This window comes from Bos javanicus, chromosome 4, assembly GCF_032452875.1.
Source record: "Bos javanicus breed banteng chromosome 4, ARS-OSU_banteng_1.0, whole genome shotgun sequence".
Lineage (NCBI taxonomy): Eukaryota > Metazoa > Chordata > Mammalia > Artiodactyla > Bovidae > Bos > Bos javanicus.
The window spans coordinates 99,272,611-99,295,953 of record NC_083871.1 but is presented as its reverse complement, the minus strand read 5'-3'; the positions used below and the strand labels follow the sequence as shown (position 1 = coordinate 99,295,953).

At 39.3% G+C, this 23,343-nt stretch overlaps 1 protein-coding gene across 11 annotated transcripts in view; it reads right to left on the bottom strand.

The window, feature by feature from the left end:
- The window catches only part of AGBL3 (AGBL carboxypeptidase 3), a 98,916-nt gene extending 75,916 nt beyond the window's left edge, over positions 1-23,000 (bottom strand). For 4 of the 11 annotated variants that reach the window (XR_009736041.1, XR_009736040.1, XM_061414762.1 and 1 more), the window contains exons 1-4: positions 21,974-22,994; positions 20,947-21,054; positions 20,026-20,086; positions 5,236-5,421 (exon numbers count right to left, since the gene is read on the bottom strand). Coding sequence is in view for 8 of the 11 variants with exons in the window: in XM_061414762.1 (XP_061270746.1) it covers positions 5,236-5,421; positions 20,026-20,086; positions 20,947-21,009 (310 nt within the window). In the remaining 3 variants the exon portion in view is untranslated. Of the gene's footprint in view, positions 1-5,235; positions 5,422-20,025; positions 20,087-20,946; positions 21,055-21,973 lie in introns of those variants that run through there. The other 7 variants (XM_061414764.1, XM_061414765.1, XM_061414758.1 and 4 more) reach the window with 6 other exon arrangements.
- Positions 23,001-23,343: the final 343 nt, after the last annotated feature.

The following is a 23,343-nucleotide window of genomic DNA, read 5'->3' as shown; positions in this document are numbered from 1 at the left end:
CAGTCATAGCATTCCTAACATTAATTGAATGAAAAATTTAGGTTATATGCAACTAAAAAGAGTCAAATATCACAGGACCATGTGGTCTATTACAACCCACTGCTGAACAGTCATTTTATTCATTAAGGAACCACTATGACCAGCTGCACCCTCCATTTCCATATTCACCATGTGTACCAATCCTAGCCCTAACTCTAACCCTAATCATGTGAATCCCCCTAGCTATACCCTACCCCCCTCATTAATATAAGTCTAGGAGTATTATATATAGTTATAACAAGCCTAGCTGTAAACTCCACCTTATGAGCTGGATGGGCTTCCAACTCAAAATACTTAATCGGAACCTGATGAGCAGCAGCACAATTTCATATGAAGTAACACTAGTAATTATTCTTTTATGCTGCTAAGTCACTTTAGTGCGACGCCAGAGACGGCAGCCCACCAGGCTCCCCCGTCCCTGGGATTTTCCAGGCAAGAACACTGGAGTGGGTTGCCATTTCCTTCTCCAATGCATGAAAGTGAAAAGTGAAAGTGAAGTCACTCAGTCGTGTCTGACCCTCAGTGACCCCTTGGACTGCAGCCTTCCAGGCTCCTCCGTCCATGGGATTTTCCAGGCAAGAGTACTGGAGTGGGTTGCCACTGCCTTCTCCGAATTATTCTTTTATACGTTCTCTTAATAAATAGATCTTTCACCCTTAAAACCCTCATCACAACACAAGAACATTTACAAATAATCTTCCCATCATGACCCCTAGCTATATGATTTATTTCTACTCTAGCAGAAACTAACTGAGCTTTTTTTTTTGACTTAACAGAAAACTCTGAACTTTATCAGGTTTCAACGTAGAATATGCAGCAGATAAATTTGTTGTATTTTTCTTAAGCAGACATTATCAGAATAAACATTTTCACAATAATCCTGTTGCTAGGAGCACTCCATAGCCCTATATACCAGATCTATACACAACCAACTTCATTATCAGAACACTATCACTAACAATCTTTTCCTATGAATCTGGAAAAAAAATTTCATACTGCTAACACTTGTTGTTGTTCAGTTGCTAAGTTGTATCCAATTCTTTGCAAACCCATGAACTGCAGCACAACAGGCTTCCCTGTCCTTCAATATCTCCCAGAATTTGCTCTAACTGATGTCCACTGAGTTCGTGATGCCATCTAACGCTAGTCCAAATCATATGACATGTCTCATTACCCATTATAATATCAGGCTTCTACAATACCAAGCATCCCTCCATAAACATAAGAAGTATGTCTGATAAAAGTAACTTTGATAGAGTAAATAGAGGTTTAAATTCTCTTACCTTTAGAATCATAGGAATTGAACCTACCCTTAAGAATTCAAAATTCTTTCTGCTACCACATAATACCATATTCTATAGGAAAGTCAGCTAAATGAGCCATTAGGCCCATCCCTAAAATGTTGGTTTATACCCTTCCTGTACTAATAAACCCCATCACATTATCATCATCCTAACAACCATTACCTCAGGAACCATAACAACCAGATCCCACTTGCGGGGAGCGAGCGCCTCTGGCAAAGGTCATGAGGAAGGAGGCTTGGCATACGCAAAGGCGGGATCAAGCCTCAGGAGTCTCCCTGGAAATTCTCGAGCAATCTACCCCCAAAGCCAGAGTCTGCTTACTTTCTGCTTTGTGCTTTCACCTACACCTCTGACTTTACGGGGGGCTGTCCCCCACGACCTCTCTGAAAAAAGAGTTAGCTTACAGCTCCAGTTAATAATTCCTGGGTGTGACAGTGTTTAACCTACAAACTCCTTTGGAAATCCTCTAGCCTGCCTGAATAGGTTTTTCCGGCCACATGTGATTGTTCAGAGCCTCCCAACTGTGAGAGGCAGGAGATGTTCTAAACTGTCTAAACACAGATTCTTTTGAGTAGTTAAAAGATTGATTAGAAATTGTATTGGTGAAGGGATTTTCACTTGTTGAGCCAATGTTTGCTGCTAAGTTTCCATATCCCTTACCTGCTGTGTCCCTGGCAGTGTATTGATTAATATAGTTGGTGTAAGTAATAGCTTTAATGTTTGTAACCTGGGACCCTTGAGTTAATTCTTTTTCTTGTTATAGCCCACCACACCTTTGCTCTGTAGGAATGCAACTTTATCTAATGCTTTTTGGAGGCTGGCGCCTGACTTGAGAATAATCACCTTTAGAGAAAAAGGCCTCCGGGCCAGAAGATGATGCAAATCACCTAAACTTTTGCATATGATATGTTTGCAGGAAGAAAGCCTGGCTTACTGCATGACTCTACCCCTTCCCCCATTATCCTCTATGCATAACTTAAGGTATAAAAACTACTTTGGAAAATAAAGTGCGGGCCTTGTTCACCGAAACTTGGTCTCACCATGTCGTTCTTTCTCTTACCTTCTGGCTGAATTATTCAGCCTCTTTTCTACACTGAATTTCCTCACTGAGCTATCCTTATTTCAGCCTCTTTTCTCCACTGAATTTTCCTACTGAGCTATCCTCATTCTATTACTCTTTATATCCTTAATTAACGTTTAATTAAGCAATTGTTTCCTGATCTTCGCCGACGCCGTCCCCGCTTCGAATTCCCTGGATCAGCCGGGGCTGGTCCCCGGCACCCACTGACTATTAATCTGAATTGTTTTTGAAATATACTAGCCATTCAGTTAAGTTCAGTTGCTCAGTTGTGTCCAACTCTTTGCGACCCCATGTATTACAGCAAGCCAGCTTCCCTGTCCATCACCAACTCCCGGACCTTATTGAAACTCATGTGCATTGAGTCAGTGATGCCATCCAACCATCTCATCCTCTGTCATCCCCTTCTCCTGCCTTCAGTCTTTCCCAGATAGTTGGTAAGAAGTTGCTGTATAACACAGGGAGCCTAGCCTGGCACTCTGTGAAAAAACCACCAAAAAAAGTGTTGAGAGAGACACGAAAATTTCAAAACCCAGAAGTCATAGAAAAACAGTAGACATACTGATTATATAAAAATTAAAAATTTCTGAATGATAAAGTGACAAACTAAGAAGAAAAGAATGCCAGGTCTATGACATAGTAAGCCAACCCATTCCAGTATTGTTGCCTGAATGTAGGAGCCTGGCGGGCTGCCGTCTATGGGGTTGCAGAGTTGAACACAACTGAAGCGACTTAGCAGAAGCAGCAGCAGCAAGCCAACCTCCTGAATATGTAGGTAGCATTTACAGACCAAGAAGAAAAGGAAAAGTACAACCAACAACAAAATGGGCAAAGTATTTTTATCAAACAGTTCACATAAAAAGTCAGTAAATATACTTATTATTCATTTGTATGTCTATTTAAATTCTTAGCCCATCTTTTAGTCTGGTTATTATTCTCTTATTGAGCTACAGAAATTCTTACATATTGTAGAGATTTTGTGATGTGAAAGTCACTCAGTTGTGTCCTAGTCTTTGCATGGAATTCTCCAGGCCTGAATACTGGAGTGGGTAGCCTCTTTCCCAACCTAGGGATCAAACCCAGGTCTCCCACATTGCAGGCAGGTTCTTTACCAGTTGAGCCACAAGGGATTAACCCTTATCAAATATGTTTTGCAAATATTTTTCCTCATTCCACAAACTGCCTTTTAATGATTTTGATTATTTCCTTTGTGTGCAGAAGCTTTTTAGTTTGATGTATATTTCCATTTGTCTCTTTTTGCTTTTGTTGCCTGTGTTTTTCCTGTCATACCCGTGATATCACTGCCAAGAACAATGTCATGAAGCTTCCCTCTTGTTTTTTTTCTAGCAGTTTTACAGTTTCAGACCTTAAGTTTGTCTTTAGTCTGTTTTAAGTTGACTTTTTATAAGATAAAGTCCCAATTTCATTCCTTTGCATGTTGATGTCCAATTTTCTCAACATTTTTAAACAGACTATCTCTCCCCCATTGTGGATTCTTGGCACTCTTGTTAAATATCAGTTGGCATATATGTGTGGATTTACTTCTGGAGTCTGAATCTGCCTGCCAGTGCCGGAGACCCAAGTTTGATCCCTGGGTAGGGAAGATCCCCTGGAGGAAGGAAATGGCAACCCACTCCAGTATTCTTACCTGGGAAATCCCATGGACAGAAGAGCCTGACAGGCTATAGTCCATGGGGTCACAAAGAGTTGGACATGACTTAGTGACTAAACAACAATTCTGTTCCATAGGCCTATATTTGTGTCCTTATGCCAGTGACATACTGTTTTTGTTACTGTAGTTTTTTGGTAATATATTTTGAAATCAGAATGTGTGATGTCTCCAGCTTTGTTCTTCTTTCTCAAGACTGATATGACTATTTGTGGCCTTTTGTGGTTCCATCTGAATTTTTAGAGTTGTTTATTATTTCTATTAAAAAATACCATTGTAAAATTTTGATAAAGATTGCATTGTTAACATCAAAAATCTTTAGAGAATTGTAAATCAAAGCCACAGTGAGACATCATCTTATACATGTTAGGATGGTATGGAGAAATGGAGTATTTTCTGCCCTATCAATACACAACGATGTCACAGCAAGGAACTAAGGATGTGAGTAATCAAATTGTAGGATGCTGGCCCCAGATAGCTGAGATGCATATGAAAGGAATGATTTCAATAAGCCCAGACTTAGAAAAAGATTTCAATATGAAAATGATTTCACTAAGCCCATACATAGAAAAGCACTAAATTCCTTGAGATAATCTGGTTTTCCTTAATTAACAATAATCTTTTGATGTTCAGACTACCTGCCCCTTGCTGCAAACTTCTGTATAACCAGACTCCTCCCCCTGCCCCCTTGGAACAGCTATCTCAGGGTTACTAGAGATGCCGTCTCCCCAGCTTGAAGTCCTAAAAATTTCCCACCAAATAAAACATAACTCTCACCTTCTAGGTTGTGACTACTTTTTTAAGTTGACAATGGCTATTATCCAAAAACCAAAAGACAGTGTTGACGAGGATGTGGAAAAAATGGAACTGAAAAGTAAGTATAAATATAGACTAGATTTCAAAGACTTCACATTAAAAAATGTAAAATATTTTAAATATATTTGGAATAAATAAAATATATTTTGAAGTCGATTTCACTTTATCTTTTTAAATGTAACTACTAAAAAATTAAAAATTATATACATGGTTTGTGTTATATTTTTGCTGGAACATACTGTTTAATACCAAGAGTGTTTTTACTGAAGTCAAGTTTGGCACAGTAAGTCTGCCAATGTTTGAATCCCCAAAACTTGCTAAGAACATACCAATATGTTCGATTTTTTCATCAATGACCTCACAGTGGTATGGCCACCGTGTTGGGCTCAGCGGACCAGAAGACGAGACACCATATAAATCTCGTGGTTTACGAAGACGTGGCACCCATCTCCCTAGCTGATATTCCAACAGTATCTGTGTAGTCCGGGGGAAAAATGGGTCACTAATAGAGTCAGCTGAAAAAGGATTCAAATACAATCATGAGTGATAAGAAGGATAAACCCCAATTCCTATAATTATTTTACATAGTCTATTTTTTCTAATAACATTAATTTATGAATACTTGTGGATATTGTTATAAAATGTTATATTTCATGGCATTAAAAAAAGATTAATGAAATTTTAAAATAATTTTCATAATAGCTAGAAAATATCTGTTGACCTTATATACTATTAATTTATGCTGAATTCTCACTGCTACTCTAAAAATACTTGTTTCTTACGATTTTTCTAGCAAACTGTCTATGGCTAAGCCTTCTTAAACTTAATCAAACTGAGGCTGCAACATTTGTCTAATGCATTAAAAGACACACATTGACCTTAATTCCTGACCACCTACTGGAACTATATTCTCAGAGCTTGCTAGTGAACTCTGAGATACAAGATCTCAATTCTCATTTCAGGGTCACTATGTGATATAACCCCAGGAACATATTTGCATAAAGTACAATAGGGTTGTTCCAAGTAGGTAATGCAGTGGCCATCTTTTTATGGGATAATTATGGACCATCAACGTGATGTTGATAATCATCCCTCTTTAAGCTCTGTTCCCTTGTTTTTTTAATGATGCTATACTTCCTAGTTTTCTTTTATTTTCCACATACTTGGTTCTCCATTTTGTCTCACTGACTCCTTTGCTCTTTCACCTCTGAAATGTGGGTTTTTAGATTTAATTCTTGGCTATTTTTTGTATGACAGCAGATATACCAATGGCAACCCACTTCAGTATTCTTGCCTGGAGGATCCTGTGGACAGAGGAGCCTGGTGGGCTGCCGTCTATGGGGTCACACAGAGTTGGACATGACTGAAGCGACTTAGCAGCAGCAGCAGCAGATATACCAATTGGACTAGGAGTCAGACAAACTGAGTTCTATTCTACCACTCTGTTTTTATATGATTTTGGTTGGCCAATGCAGCCTCTTTGAACATAAATCTTACTACATGCAAATAAGGGATAATATTACCTTCCCTTGCTACTTCTCAGGACTTTTACTTGGATCCATTTACCCAACAGTTATTAATCATCTAGCATTCCATTGTGTGAACAGACGACATTTTGTCTAATTTACAGTATGACTCAAAAATGACAAGGTAGCTATTTATGAGTTAGAAAATAAAATTAGATTTGTACCTCTCACTATTTTGTAAATTCATATAGAAATTAAATATAAAAATTCAAACAAGTAGGTAAAAGGACTTAGAGGAAATTTAGAAGATTGTATTCATGATCTTGGCATAGAGAAGGTCTTTGTAGCTTTTAAACAGATATAAAAATAAAGAGCCATAAATAAGTAACAATAAACTTACCATCAAAATAATTCTAAGTAACAGAAACAACGTAAACAAAGTTAACAAAGAATCATCACGAATGGGCAATTCATAATAAGGTAGATATAAATAGTCAAGCATAGGAAACAATCCTCAATTTCTGTAGCAATCAAGAAACGTTAGCTAAAATAGTGAGTTACTGTCTTTCTTCCAACAGATAGGCAAAATTTTAAAGAGAAAAATGTGGGGGAAGAAGTCTGCAAAATAGTACTATAAATTTTCTATAAGAATGGGTATAGGTATGTATACAAATGAAAAGAAAAAGGTCTAGAAGGATACATGCCAAACTGAGAACAGTGGTTATCTCAAAAAGGAAGATCTGTTTTAGGATGGTGGTGAAAATGATCAAATAAAGATAAAAACCTATCTTCAATTTCAGAATATCTCTGACATGTGAATATTTAGAAGAAATATTTTAATGTATATTTGAGAGTGCTCTAAAACAGTGTAAAAATTTTTTAAATCAAGTATACATCAAGATGGTCATATACATGTACATTTGCAAATGAATGACTTTATTATAGAAACTCTTCACACAGGCATACTTCATTTTACATAAGGATGTATTTCCAGAATATAATGTTTAGTAAAATTAAAATTTGAATCATATTATAGTTGCATTTAAAGGACTGATTATTTAAAGAAACGTCAAAGTGGACTTTTCTGGCATTCCAGTGGTTAAGACTATGCTCCCAGTGCAGGGGGCATGATTTGGATCCCTGGTCAGGGAACTAAGATCCTGCATGCCACCACACAGCACGGACAAAAAAAAAAAAAAAAAAAAAAATGCAATGTCAAGGTAAATTCTTATGTTAGGTGAAGTCCTCTATAATGACCACTTTCATTTAGTTTATATAAAAATCAAACAAACCTTAAAAGTTTGAACTTCAGAGGGAGATCAAGATGACAAAGTAGGACCATGAGGTGCTCACCCCTCCCAACAAATACATTTAAGAAAACCTCCATGTGGCACAATTCTCAGAGAAAACTAACTGGAAACTGGCAGAAGGTCTCCTATACAACTAAAGCAGCAATAAAGACCCTCATGTAACCCAGTAAGACAGATAAAAAGGGCACCAAGTCAGGTAGGACTTGTGCCTCCGAGAGGGATCTGTAAGGAAGAGAATGCTGCGTGTGCAGACCCTTACCCTGGGGAGGGAGCAGACAGACTCACAATCAGGGCATCCCAGTCCTGGGTCCTGCACAAGGAGACAAGCCCCCTTGCCTGCTGGGAAATCCACTGAGACAGAGAAAAGGGCTGGAGGAACCTAGACTCTACTTGTGAGGGGTGCACATGAGTTGGTTGACAGGGTGGAGAGAGCCTTGCACTGGCAGCTGCTGCCTTGCTGCACTTTCCAAACCGAAGGGGTGAGCACCCTGTCCCCACTCACTCCATACCACAACCTGGCATCAGATAAGGGCAAAGATTTCGTCTCACTACACAGAATCAGACCAGGGTGCCTGGATGTGATGCTGGCAGAGCTGTGAAGAGCACTGTTAGTGTGTACACACCAGGCAGTGCCACAAGAATGTGTGAAGCAGCTAAGTGCTAAACCTTGGGTACACAGGCCATGGTCAAGAATATGCCACAACTTGTTTCCCAGTGACTGCGCTCGGGCTCCGTCCACCCCACGCTGCAGCTCAGCGCCAGATGCGGAGCAGACAGGTCCAGGGAGAAGTGTGCCACAGAGGCAGCCCAGGTCCCAAGGCGGCAGCACAGCCACCTCAGTTCCTGCAGCCACAATGTCCACATCCTCAGCCCCAGTCCACTCCACACCACAGCCGTGTACTGTATCTGGGACAAACACAATGGGCAAAGGGATATGACTTTGAGCTGCTTCTGAGAAGAACTGTGGATACTTACACAAGTGATGCACAGGTGCATTGTGACCACAGGAGCACACCTGCTTCAGCAATCACCTCCTTTGGGAAGGGGCATACACTCAATGGAGGCTTATCCGACCCAACCCTCAGGACTTCTATTCCCAAAACCGGGGAGCAGACAGAACCCAACGAGGCAATGACAACCACAAAGAAAGATGAAACCCTAGCCTACATGGAGCACAGCCTCTAGACACTACGAAACCAATCACACCTCTTCACTTATCAAGGGGTCAAGTGACCAAGCTCCAAGTTCAAAAAGGAAGTTATAAAAATGGTAAAGAAATTAAGAAAGATTATCATTAGAAATGCAACACTGGAACAAGGAACTAGACTACAAAGATGAACCAATTAAAATTAGCTAATTCAACTGCCAAGATGAAAGCCAATCCAGAAGCAATGAATAGCAGACTAAGTGCCACCGAAGAATGAACGAGTGATTTGGAAGGTGGGATAACGGAAATTACTCAATCAGAACAGGAGCAAGTGTGTGTTAGTCACTCAGTAGTGTCCAACTCTTTGTGACCCCCTGGTCTGTCTCTGGAATTCTCTAGGCAAGAATACTGGAGTGGGTTGCCATTCCCTTCTTCAGGAGATCTTTCTGACCCAGGGACCAAACCCAGGTCTCCTGCATTGCAGGCAGATTCTTTACCATCTGGGCTAGAATAGCAGACAGAAAGACAAAAAAAAAAAGCAACATACAAGACTTAATGGAATAATATAAACAGTGCCAACCTATGTATAAAAGGGGCTCCAGAAAGAGAAGAGAGAGGAAAGGGGATCAAAAATGTATTTGAAGAAATTATGGCTGAAACTTCCTGAAATCTAGAGAAGGAAGCAGATATTCAAGTACAGGAAGCACCAAGGGTCCCAAACAAGAGGAACACAAACAGATCTATATCAAGACATATTATAATTAAAGCAGCAAAAGTTAGAGACAAAGAGAAGATTCTAAAGGCAGGAAGGGAAAAACAGTCAGTTACAAGGGAACCCCCATAAGGTTAATTTCTCTGCAGAAACTGTGCAGGTCAGAAGGGAGTGGCATGATATAGCCAAAGTCCTGAAAGAGAAAATCCTGTAACCTGGGATACTCCACCAGCAAGATTATCATTTAGAATAGATGGAGAGAGAAATGATTTCTCAGACAAGCAAAAACTAAAAGAATACAGCAACACTAAGTCTAAACTAAAAGGAATATTGAAAGGTCTTCTCCGATAGAAAAGAAGCAAGTATCTGTAGGACAGGGAAAATCACGACAGGAAAGGCAAATATACAAAAGGACTGAAGATCACTTAAATAAGCCAGTACATAAACTAAAAACAATCCAAAAATCCTGCAAAATCTATTATAACTATAATTAATACTAAAAGGATAAGCATGAGGATAAAAAACACAACATCAGAATCATAAAATGCTGGCAAGAGAGTATAAAAATTTAGCTCCTTTAGACTGTGTTTAAACTTGTACGGGGATTCCCTGGTGGCGAAGATGGTACAATGTGGCAGACTTGAGTTCGATCCCTGGGTCAGGAAGATCCCCTGGAGAAGGAAATGGCAACCCGCTTTAGTATTCCTGCCTGGAAAATCCCATGAATGGAGGAGCCTGATGGGCTACAGTCCATAGGATTGCAGAGTTGGACATGACTGAAGCAACTTGCTTTCTTCTTCTTTCTTTCTTTAAACTTGTATGACTATCAGTTTAACATGACATTTCAAAACCTATGGGATGCAGCAAAAGCTGTTCTAAGAGGGAAGTTTACAGCAATACAGTCTTACCTCAGAAAACAATAAAAATCTCAAACAACCTAACCTCACACCTAAAGCAACTAGAGAAACAAGAACAAACAAAACCTGATGTTAGTACAAGAAATCATAAAGATCAGAGCAGAAATAAATGAATCAGAGACACAGAAAACAACAGAAAAGGTCAACAAAACTAAAAGCTAGATCTTTGAAAAGATAAACAAAATTGATAAATCTTTAGCCAGACTAATCAAGAAAAAAAGGAGGGCTCAAATCAATAAAATTAGAAATGAAAAAGGAGATGTCACAACAGACACTACAGAAATACAAAGGTACGTAAGAGACGATGACAAACAACTATATGCCAATACAACAGACAACCTAGAAGAAAGGGACAAAATTCTTAGAAAGGTACAACCTTCCAAGACTGAACCAGGAAGAAACAGAAAATATAAACAGACCAATACAAGTACTGAAATTGAAACAGTGATTTAAAAACTTCCAACAAACAAAAGTCCAGGAGCAGATGACTTCCATTATCTTTAGGCAAATTCTATCAAACATTTAGAAAAGTTAACACCTATCCTTCTGAAACTCTTTCAAAAAATTCCAGAGGAAGGAACACTCCCAAGCTCATTCTGAGACCACCATCACTCTGATACCAAGACCAGACATAGACACCACACACACCCACCCACACACACCCCTCACACACAAAATTACAGGCCAATAGTACTGATGAACACATATGTGAAAATCTTCAACAAAATACTAGCAATCCAAATCCAACAATATATTAAAAGGATCATACACCATGATTTATGCCAGGAATGCAAAAATTCTTCAATATCTGCAATTCTTCACACTGTAATAATGCAGTGTGATACACCACATTAACAAACTGAAGAATAAAAATTATCATCTCAATAGAAGCAGAAAAAGTGTCTGACAAAATTTTTAAAAAAATTAACAGCCATTTATGATAAAAAAAAAAAACTCTCCAGAAAGTGGGCATAGACTGAATTTACCTCAATATAATAAAGGCCTCTGTAACAAACCCACAGCTAACATCATTCTCAAGGGTGAAAAGCTAAAGGCATTCCCTCTAAGATCAGGCACAAGGCAAGGATGTTCAGTGCTGCCACTTTTATTCAACATAGTTTTGGGAGTCCTAGTCATGGCAATCCAAGAAGAAAAAATAAATAAATAAAAAGGAGCCCAAATTGGGAAAGAAGTAGTAAGACCGTCACTGTTTGCAGATAACATGATGCTATACATAGAAAATCCTAAAGATGCAACCAGAAAAGTACTAGAGCTCAATGAATTAGGTAAAGTTGCAGTATACAAAATTAACACACAGAAATATCTTGCAGAATTTCCTATACACTAACAATGAGAGATCAGAAAGAGAAATTAACGAAACAATTCCATTTACCATCACATCAAAAATAATAACCTACCAAAGAAGACAAAAGACCTGTACTCTGAAAATTATTAATATTAGACACTTATGAAAGAAACAGAAGATGACACAAATAGGTGGAAAGATATATGATGTTTTTGGATCAGAAGGATCAATATTGTCAAAATGACTATACTACCCAAGGCAATCTACAGATTCAGTGCAATCCCTATCAAATTACCAATGGAGTTTTTCACAGAACTAGAAAAAAACTTTTTTCAGTTTCTATGTAAACACAAAAGACCCCAAATAGCCAAAGCAATCCTGAGAAAGAAAAATGGAGGTAGAGGAATCAGGCTCCCTGACTTCAGACTATACTAGAAATCAGTATGGTACTGGCACAAAACGCTGATGCTGGGAAAGACTGAAGGCAATACAAGAAAGGGACAACAGAGGATGAGATGGTTAGATAGCATCACTGACCCAATGGACATGAAATATGAGCAAACTTGGGGAGATAGTGGAGGACAGAGGAGCCTGGCATGCTACAGTCTATGAGGTCACAAAGCTTCAGACATGACTTAGCGATTGAACAACAACTGGCACAAAAATAAACATGTATATCAATGGAAAAAGACAGAAAACCCAGAAATGAGCCCCTACCCTTATGGTCAATTAATCTATGACAAAGGAGGCAAGAATATACAATAGAGAAAAGACAATCTCTTCAATAAGTTGTGCTGGGAAAACCGGACAGCTACATGTAAAAGAATGAAATTAGCAAGTTCTCTTAATACCATACACAAAAATAAATTCAAAATGGATCTTCCTGACCTAGGAAGTCTCCTGCAATACAGTCAAGATTCTTTATGGTCTGGGCTGCCAAGGAAATCCATAATTTATGTGATTATATGCCATGAAATTAAAAGACACTTACTCCTTGGAAGGAAAGTTATGACCAACCTAGATGGCATATTCAAAAGCAGAGACATTACTTTGCCAACAAAGGTCCGTTTAGTCAAGGCTATGGTTTTGCCAGTAGTCATGTATGGATGTGAGAGTTGGACTGTGAAGAAAGCTGAGCGCCGAAGAATTGATGCTTTTGAACTGTGGTGTTGGAGAAGACTGGTGGGGACTCTTGAGAGTCCCTTGGACTTCAAGGAGATCCAACCAGTCCATTCTAAAGGAGATCAGCCCTGGGATTTCTTTGGAAGGAATGATGCTGAAGCTGAAACTCCAATACTTTGGCCACCTCATGTGAAGAGCTGACTCATTGGAAAAGACTCTGATGCTGGGAGGGATTGGGGGCAGGAGGAGAAGGGGACGAGAGGATGAGATGGCTGGATGGCATCACCAACTCGATGGACGTGAGTCTGAGTGAACTCTGGGAGTTGGTGATGGATAGGGAGGCCTGGCCTGCTGCAATTCATGGGGTTGCAAAGAGTTGGACATGACTGAGCGACTGAACTGAACTGATGTTAAAGAGAGATGTTAGAATTACAGAAACTCCCTGCACTGATTATTTGCTTACTCGTCTAAGATAGCAGGGATGAGCTGCTGCTTTATTCTGTAGTAAACACGGGACTGTTTTCATTTCTTGACTCTTCTGTTAATCTCCGCCAGTTTTTGGATCACAGGAAACTAAGTTCAGGCCTCTGAGACTGGGCTCCCCCCGACCCAAGGAGCAGGCTTGGTGGGCTGCAGAGGCATGATGGAGGCATTCACTTCCTCTATCCTGTGCCCTAATCACTCAGACATGACTTCGGCTTAAGCTTCGAGCCTTTATTCTACACCACAAACAATCCCCCATATATTAAAACACATCACTCTCTTTGCAGACAGTGTCTCTTGAGTCTGGGCCAGTCTTCCCAGGAGGTGGAGGGATACCCACACTTCTAGGGGTATCCTGAAGTTTCTATCAGAAAGGTCTGCTCAGGATCTTGCATTCTGGCAATGGAGAGCTTCAGCCTCCAGCCTCAGTTCAGCTGATCAGTCGTGTCTGACTCTTTGTGACCCCATGGACTGCAGCAGCAAGCCAGGCTTCCCTGTCCTTTACCAACTCACGGAGCTTGCTCAAACTCATGTCCATTGAGTCGGTGATGCCATCCAACCACCTCATCCTCTGTCATACCCTTCTCCTCCAGCCTTCAATCTTTCCCAGCATCAGTCTTTTTCCAATGAGTCAGCTCTTTGCATCAGGTGGCCAAAGTATTGGAGTTTCAGCTTCAGCATCAGTCCTTCCAATGAATATTTAGGATTGATTTCCTTTAGGATTGACTGGTTGGATCTCCTTGCAGGCCAAAGGACTCTCAAAAGTCTTCTCCAACACCACAGTTCAACAGCATCAATTTTTCGGCACTCAGCTTTCTTTACAGGCCAACACTCACATCCATACATGACTACTGGAAAAACCATAGTTTTGACTAGATGGACCTTTGTTGGCAAAGTAATGTCTCTGCTTTTGAATATATTATCAAGATTGGTCATAACTTTACTTCCAAGGAGCAAACGTCATTTAATTTCATGGCTACAACCACCATCTGGAGTGATTTTGGAGCCCCAAAAATAAATTCAGCCACTGTTTCCCCATCTATTTCCCATGAAGTGATGGGACAAGATGCCATGATCTTAGTTTTCTGAATGTGGAGTTTTAAGGCAACTTTTTCACTCTCTTCCTTCACTTTCATCAAGAGGCTTTTTAGTTCTTCCTCACTTTCTGCCGTAAGTGTGGTGCCATCTGCATATCTGAGGTTATTGATATTTCTCCCGGCAATCTTGAACCATCTTGTGCTTCATCCAGCCCAGCATTTCGCAAGATATACTCCGCATATAAGTTAAATAAGCAGGGTGACAATATACAGCCTTGAAGTACTCCTTTCCTGATTTGGAACCAGTCTGTTGTTCAATGTCCAGTTCTAACTGATGCTTCTTGACCTGCATACAGGTTCCTCAGGAGACAGGTCAGGTGGTCTGGTATTTCCATCTCTTTAAGAATCTTTCCATAGTTTGTTGTGATCCACACAGTCAAAGGCTTTGGTTTAGTCAGTAAAGCAGAAGTAGATGTTTTTTTGGAACTCTCTTGCTTTTTAGATGATCCAGTGGATGTTGGCAATTTGATCTCCGGTTCCTCTGCTTTTTCTAAATCCAGCTTGAACATCTGGAAGTTCACGGTCCACATACTGTTGGAGCCTCACTTGGAGAATTTTAAGCATTACTTTGCTAGCATGTGAGATAAGGGCAATTGTGCAGTAGTTTGAACATTCTTTGGCATTGCCTTTCTTTGGGATTGGAATGAAAAGTGACCTTTTCCATTCCTGTGGCCACTGCTGAGTTTTTCAAATTTGATGGCATATTGAGTGCAGCACTTTTACAGAATCATCTTTTAGGATTTGAAATAGCTTAACTAGAATTTCATCACCTCTACTAGCTTTGTTTGTGGTGATGCTTCCTAAGGTCCACTTGACTTCACATTCCAGGATGTCTGGCTCTAGGTGAATGATCACACCATTATGGTTATCTGGGTTATGAAGATCTTTTTTGTATAGTTCTTCTGTGTATTTTTGTCAGCTGTTCTTAATATCTTCTGCCTCTGTTAGGTCTATACCATTTCTGTCCTTTACTGTGACCATCTTTGCATGAAATGTTCCCTTGGTATCACTAATTTTCTTAAAGAGATAAAAAACTAAAAATAGAACCACCATATGATCAAGCATCCCTTCATGGATCACAGGCCTTGTCCTGAAGAAGGAGCCTGAATAACTCAAAGAAGCTATGAGCCATGCAGTGCGGGGCCACCCAATACAGATGGGTCATAGTGGAGAGTTCTGACAAAACATGGTCCACTAGAGGACAGAATGACAAACCACTCCATCCAGTATTCTTGCCCAGAGAAACCCATGGACAGTATGAAAAGGCAAAAAGCTATGACCCTGGAAGGTGAGCCCGTCAGGTTGAGAGGTGTCCATTATACTACTGGGGAAGAGCCGAGGGCAATTACTAATAGCTCCAGAAAGAATGAAGCAGCAGGCCAAAGCAGAAACAACACTCAGCTGTGGATGTGTCTGATGGTGAAAGTAAAGTCCTATGCTGTAAAGAACAATATTGCATAGGAATCTGGAATATTAGGTCCACAAATCAAGGTAAATTGAACATGGTGAAGAAGGAGATGGCAAGAGTGAACATCAACATCTTAGGAATCAGTAAACTAAAATGGATGGGAAGGAGTGAACTTAATTCAGGTGACCATTATGTCTACTACTGTGGGCAAGAGTCCCTTAGAAAAAATGGAGCAGAAAAGTAAGGAGAGATAAGGCGGCCTTAAATGAACACTGCAAGAAAGTAGAGGAAAACAATAGAATGGGAAAGACTTAGAGAGCTCTTCAAGAAAACTGGAGATATCAAGGGAACATTTCATGCAAGGACAGCACAATAAATGACAGAAATGGCAAGGACCTAACAGCAGCAGAAGGTATTAAGAAGAGGTGGTAAGAATACACAGAAGAACTATACAAAAAAATGTCTTAATGACCCAGGTAACCATGATGGTGTGGTCACTCACTCACCTAAAACCAGACATCCTGGAATGTGAAGTCTAGTGGTCCTTAGGAAGCATTACCATGAACAAAGCTAGTGGAGGTGATGGAATTCCAGCTAAGCTATTTAAGATCCTAAAAGATGATGCTGTTAAAGAGCTGCATTCAATATGTCAGCATTTTTAGAAGACTCAGCAGTGGCCAAAGGGCTGGAAAAGGTCAGTTTTCATTCCAATTCCAAAGAAGGGGAGTACCAAAGAATGTTCAAACTACCACACAATTAGTGCTCATTTCACATGCTAGTAGGATTATGCTCAAAATCCTTCAGGCTAGGCTTCAGCAGTACACGAACTGAGAACTTCCAGATGTACAAGCTGGGTTTCGAAGAGGCAGGGGAACCAGAGATCAAACTGCCAACATTCACTGGATCATAAAGAAAGCAAGGGAATTCCAGAAAAACATCTACTTTCACTTCATTGATTACACTAAAGCCATTGACTGTGTAGATAACAATAAACTAGAAAATTCTTAAAGAGATGGGAATACCAGATCACCTTACCTGTCTCCTGAGAAATTTGTATGAGGGTCAAGAAACAACAGTTAGAACCTTACATGGAATGACTGATTGGTTCAAAATTGGGAAAGGAGTAGGATAAGGCTATATATTATCACCCTGTTTATTTAACTTATACGTACCAGTGGTACAGAACCTGCCTGCCAATGCAGGAGACTGTAAGAGATGTGAGTTTCATCCCTGGGTCAGGAAGATCTGGATAAGAGCATGGCAACCCATTCCAGCATTCTTGCGTGAATCCCATGGACAGAGAAACCTGGCAGGCTACAGTCCACAGGGTTGCAAAGAGTTAGACACGACTGAAGTGACTTAGCACACATGATTTAGCACACACACATGCAGAGTACATCATGCAAAATGCCAGGTTGGATGAATCACAAGCTGGAATCAAGAATGACAGAAGAAATATTAACAACCTCAGTTATGCAGATGATTCTACTCTAATAGCAGAAAGTACAGAGGAACTAAAGAGCCTCCTGATAAGGGTGAAAGAGGAGAGTGAAAAAGCTGGCTTAAAACTCAACATTCAGAAAACTAAGATCATGGCATCCAGTCCCATCACTTCATGGCAAATTGAAGGGGAAAAGTGGAAACAGTGACAGATTTTATTTTCTTGGGCTCCAAGATCACTGTGGATAGTGACTACAGCCATGAAATTAAAAGACTTGCTCCTTTGATGGAAAGTTATGACAAACCTAGACAGTGTATTAAAAAGCAAAGACATCACTTTGCCCTCAAAGGTCCATCTAGTCAAAGCTATGGTTTTTCCAGTAGTCAATATGGATGTGAGAGTTGGACCATAAGAAAGCTGAGTGTCGAAGAACTATTGATGCTTTTAAATTGTATTAGAAAAGAGTTTTGAGAATCCATTTAACTGCAAGATCAAGCCAGTCAATCCTAAAGGAAATCAACCCTGAATATTCATTGGAAGGACTGAAGCTGAAGCGCCAATAATTTGGCTACCTGATGCAGAGTCAACCCACTGGAAAAGACTTTGATGCTGGGAAAGACTGAATGCAAAAGGAGAAGTGGGTGGCAGAGGATGACATGGTTAGATAGCATCATCAACTCAGTGGACATGAATCTGAACAAACTCTGGGAGGTAGCGAAGGACATGGAAGCCTGGCGGGCTTTAGTCCATGGGGTCACAAAGAGGTGGACTTAGTAACTGAACTTAGTAACTGAACAACAACACCATCATGATCTGGCAATTCCACTCGTGGGCATATATGCAGAAAAGACCATAATTCGAAAAGATAATGCACCCCAATGTTCATTTCAGTACTATTTACAATAGCCAAGACATGGAAGCAACCTAAACGTCCATCGACAGAGGAATGGATAAGATGTGGTACATATATACAATGGAATATCACTCAGCTATAAAAAAGGACAAATTAATGTCATTTGCAGCAACATGGATGGACCTAGATATTATTATACTACGTGAAGTAAGTCAGACAAAGACAAATATCATATGTATCACCAATATGTGGAATCTAATTTTTAAAAATGATACAAATGAACTTATTTATGAAACAGAAATAGACTGATAGATTTTGAAAACAAACATGGTAATCACAGGGGAAATGTTGTGGTGGAGGGATAAATAAGAAACTTGCAGTTACATACAGACCGCATCATATGTAAGATAGATAACCAGCAAAGACCTACAGTATAACACAAGGAATTCTACTCAATTTTCTGTAATTAACTTTATGAGAAAAGGATCTGAAAAAGAAATGAATATACGTATATGTATTAATGAATCACTTTGTTGCACACCTGATACTAACACAACACTGCAAATCAACCATATTCCAATAAAATTTAAAAACAAACAAAAAGAACCCCAAACAATCTAGTCAAAAAATGAACAGTTAAATAGATATTTTTCCAAAGAAGACACAGATGGCCAACAGGCACAGGAAAAGATGCTCACCACTGATAATATCAGAGAAATGTAAATCAAAAGAACAATGAGGTTATCACCTAACACAGGTCAGAATGACTATCAAAAAGTCTGCAAAGAATAAAGCTGGAGAGGGTGCGGAGAAAAGGGAACACTTATACACTGTTGGTAGGAATGTAAATTGGTGTAGCCACTATGGAAAACAGTATGGAAGTTTCTTAAAAAGCTAAAAATAGAACTGCCATATGATCCAGCAATCCCATTCCTGGGATTTATATCCAGAAATAACTAAAACTCTAATTCAGAAAGAGACATGCATTCCAGTGTTCATAGCAGCACTATTTACAATAGCCTAGATTTGGAAGTTACCCAAGTCCCCATCAATAGATGACTGATTTAAGATGTATTGTATACATATATATAATAATAAAATATTACTCAGCCATAAAAATGAATGGGATATGGCCATTTGCAACAATATGGACCTCAAAAATACATGAATGGACCTTGAGAACATTATACCTGTATGTATGTAAGCCCAAGTTCCTTATTTATCCCTCCCCCACATTTCTCCTGTGGTAAACATGTTTGTTTTCAAAAATCTATCAGTCTATTTCTGTTTTGTAAATAAGTTCATTTGTACCATTTTTTAAAATACCTGTGAAGTTAGACAGAGGAAGACAAACTTCAATATGGTTTATATGTGGAATCTAAAAAACAATACAAATGAATCTATATACAAAATAGAAACAGATTCATAGACATAGAAAACAAATTTATGGTTATCGCAGGGGAAAGGAAGGGGGAGGGATAAATTACGAGTATGGGATTAACAACCTACTATACATAAAATAGATAAAAACAAGGCTTTACTGAATAACACAGGCAATTACATTATCTTCTAATAACCTATAATGGAAAATAATGTGAAAAACTATCTATATTATATATATATAACTGAGTCACTTTTCTGTATACCTGAAACTAACAGAATACTGTAAATCTCCTATACCGCAATTTAAAAAAATGCTCAAACTCCAAAATACTCATTAAAAATACATCTCTCCTTACCAATAACAGAATAATAATTCCTGTGTTATTCACTCTGACTTTTCTAGCTTTCTCTCATTTTTCATCTACTTAAGGTCTTATCAGAAAGAGAAGGGAGAATATATGAATAATTTCAAACCTGTTAGAAGTGCACACTGATGGATGTCTTCATTTACAAACTTCATAAAGGTATCCTCATCCTAAAACAAGAGAATTTAAAAATATTTCTATTTTAAAAACAGCTTTTCAATCCAGAAATATTTTACATCTTAATGCTTAGAACTGAATGTGTCTTTAATCTTTAATAAATGAAAAAATTAAAGGGTTATTATCAGCTGTTGGTCTCAAAGTACCCAACACTTTGAACATCCTGAAACAAAGTTTTCATCTTTTATTTCTCTTCTTCCACAAGGCAAGGCCATATTAATGATTGTAGAGAGGAAATAGTTTAAAGATTTTTGTTAAACCTGGCAAAACAATTCAAATTCAATATAAAATTAACCGGAAAATGGAAGAAAGACAAGAAACTCAGAAAGCCGCAGACATTTTAATGGGTTATACCTCATTTGGGGAGTTTATTTTGGGACCTTAACTTACATAGATAATTTATACTTTACTAAAATGTGAAGGGAATTTCTCAGAAATATGTGCTGGAACCAGAAGAAATCTTTTTAACTACTGCTGAGCTATTTTGTTTATAGAGAAAAACTACTGTTTCTCCCCTCCCCGCTTTCTTCCTCTATGTACTTTTGCTACATCACTGCCACAGGAAACCTATTATGGTGACACACAGTAGGTTTAGAAATAGGAGGTCGCACTCTGAAGACAACTCAGAGAAGTCTTACCCAAAATACTTTCTCAAATAAACCCCAATATAGATTCTCTTTTTACATAAGGCATACTGCACAGTTACAGCTTTGCTTTCAATTTATTTCCCAACTTCAGTGACAAGTGATTTAAGTATCCAACTGATTGTTAGTCAATTGAATTTATAACATTTTTACTGGGAATTCGTATTTTATAACAAGTTTTAAGTAGGATAAAGTTGAGAAAAACATACTGATTCATCTTCATCACTGATTGTTCTGTCTGAATAGTCTTCCTTTTCTGAATCTTCTGACATCTCTTCCAGTATCTGGCTTGAAATTTCTTTTATTATGTAGGTTGGCTATAAAACAATTTGTAAGGAACTTGTTTGGTAGTTTTCTTTTTAAGCACACATTAAATGTTTATCCCCAAATATATTCAATTTAATTAATAGTGACAAAAGGTTCCTCTATAAAGTAAATTAGGACACAGCTAATTAAACCTTTAATTTCAAAGATTTAAATAATTTTCTATTTTTATTAGAGACAAAAATCACAAAAGAAAAAAGTAAATAATTTAATTGAAAAAGGAATTTCCAGGGTACACAGTCAAATCATTTACATCCTCTATTTACAATTAAATACCATACAGCGATAGAAAGTTCAGAATGAGCCTGAGGCATTAAAAAAAAATCATGAATCAAAGAAAATTTACAGTTACTGATTCAGGCATTGAGTTTCAATAATATAGTTAATATTTTTTCTGCGTAATTTTTCAAATGAAAATAGGCTTTTATTCTCTGTATTTTGGTTGATATTCTGTAGATACTGTCTGTTCTAAATATTCGGTTGTAAGTCTTACTGGAATTTCAATCAATACGACAACGACCATTAATCCTCCCAATGCGAGTATTCTCTTAAATGGTAAAGACAATGAAATAATAGAAATTGCTTGTCAAGAGTCTACTATTTTTGAGAGACTAAAGGAATTTACTAATTTTGAAACTACTGGTTTACACTCTTTTCTACAAAAAGGGTTTTAGAGCGTGGACGACATAAAGACACTCTTTTCAACAAAGTGTTTAGAGCGAGGACTATATAAAGCCCAAGCTCCATAGCGGAAAAACTACGAATACAACAGAAAAGTCTGTCTTATGGGTGATTCCTTCAGTAGTAAGAGACTAAAGTTTCCGTTTGGGGACCGCAACTCCAATTTTGGAAAACTAGACTGGTATAAATTTTGGTTCTGTGTTTTTAGGTGAAAATAAGAGGCGCACCAACCTGCTGCAGGGTAGAACCTAAGCGCCAGGGACGCCACAGACACAGGCAGATCTAAGGGGCGCTCCCTCCGCGCGCTTCTTCTATCTCAGAAGCGACACTGCCGGCACCGCCCCGCCCAGTCGTGCGGGGGGCCTTCCGCGGGCAGGAACAACTTCCTCGGCTGGAAGGACAGTGAAGCCACAATTCCCGGGGGGCCCAGGTGTTCCTCCCACACTCACTTCGCGACCCAGCAGTAGGGGGAAGGGCACATTTTCTGGGGCGCTATCTTTCCCCTTAGGGACTGTCCCCCTCGGCACTTCCCTGTCCCGTCGCGGCCACCTCCCCCTCGCCCCGAGTTTCCCGGCCAGGTCAGTCGTCCCGCGGCCCGGCCAGCCGCCTCTTCCGTGCCAGGAGCCGCAGCTCTGCCCCAGACGCCAACAGCCCCGACACTGGATAAAACTCTACCGCAGTTGAGCAGCCCCCTCCACGCCCTTCACCTCGTGGCGCGCCGCACTCGTTACCAGGGCAACGGGGTCACCCTCGCGAGACCTCGGGCAGACAGCTACGCTGCATTTCAGCTGAAGTAAAGGGAAAGCTCAACTGGAATTCCATCACCTTCACTAGCTTTGTTCGTAGTGATGCTTTCTAAGGCCCACTTGACTTCACATTCCAGGATGTCTGGCTCTAGGTCAGTGATCACACCATCGTGATTATCTGGGTCATGAAGATCTTTTTTGTACAGTTCTTCTGTGTATTCTTGCCATCTCTTCTTAATATCTTCTGCTTCTGTTAGGTCCATACCATTTCTGTCCTTTATCGAGCTCATCTTTGCATGAAATGTTCCTTTGGTATCTCTGATTTTCTTGAAGAGATCCCTAGTCTTTCCCTTTCTGTTGTTTTCCTCTATTTCTTTGCATTGATCGCTGAAGAAGGCTTTCTTATCTCTCCTTGCTATTCTTTGGAACTCTGCATTCAGATGCTTTTATCTTTCCTTTTCTCCTTTGCTTTTTGCTTCTCTTCTTTTCACAGCTATTTGTAAGGCCTCCCCAGACAGCCATTTTGCTCTTTTGCATTTCTTTTCCATGGGGATGGTCTTGATCCCTGTCTCCTGTACAATGTCCCAAACCTCATTCCATAGTTCATCAGGCACTCTATCTATCAGATCTAGGCCCTTAAATCTATTTCTCACTTCCACTGTATAATCATAAGGGATTTGATTTAGGTCATACCTGAATGGTCTAGTGGTTTTCCCTACTTTCTTCAATTTAAGTCTGAATTTGGCAATAAGGTGTTCATGGTCTGAGCCACAGTCAGCTCCTGGTCTTGTTTTTGCTGACTTTATAGAGCTTCTCCATCTTTGGCTGCAAAGAATATAAACCTCATGTGAAGAG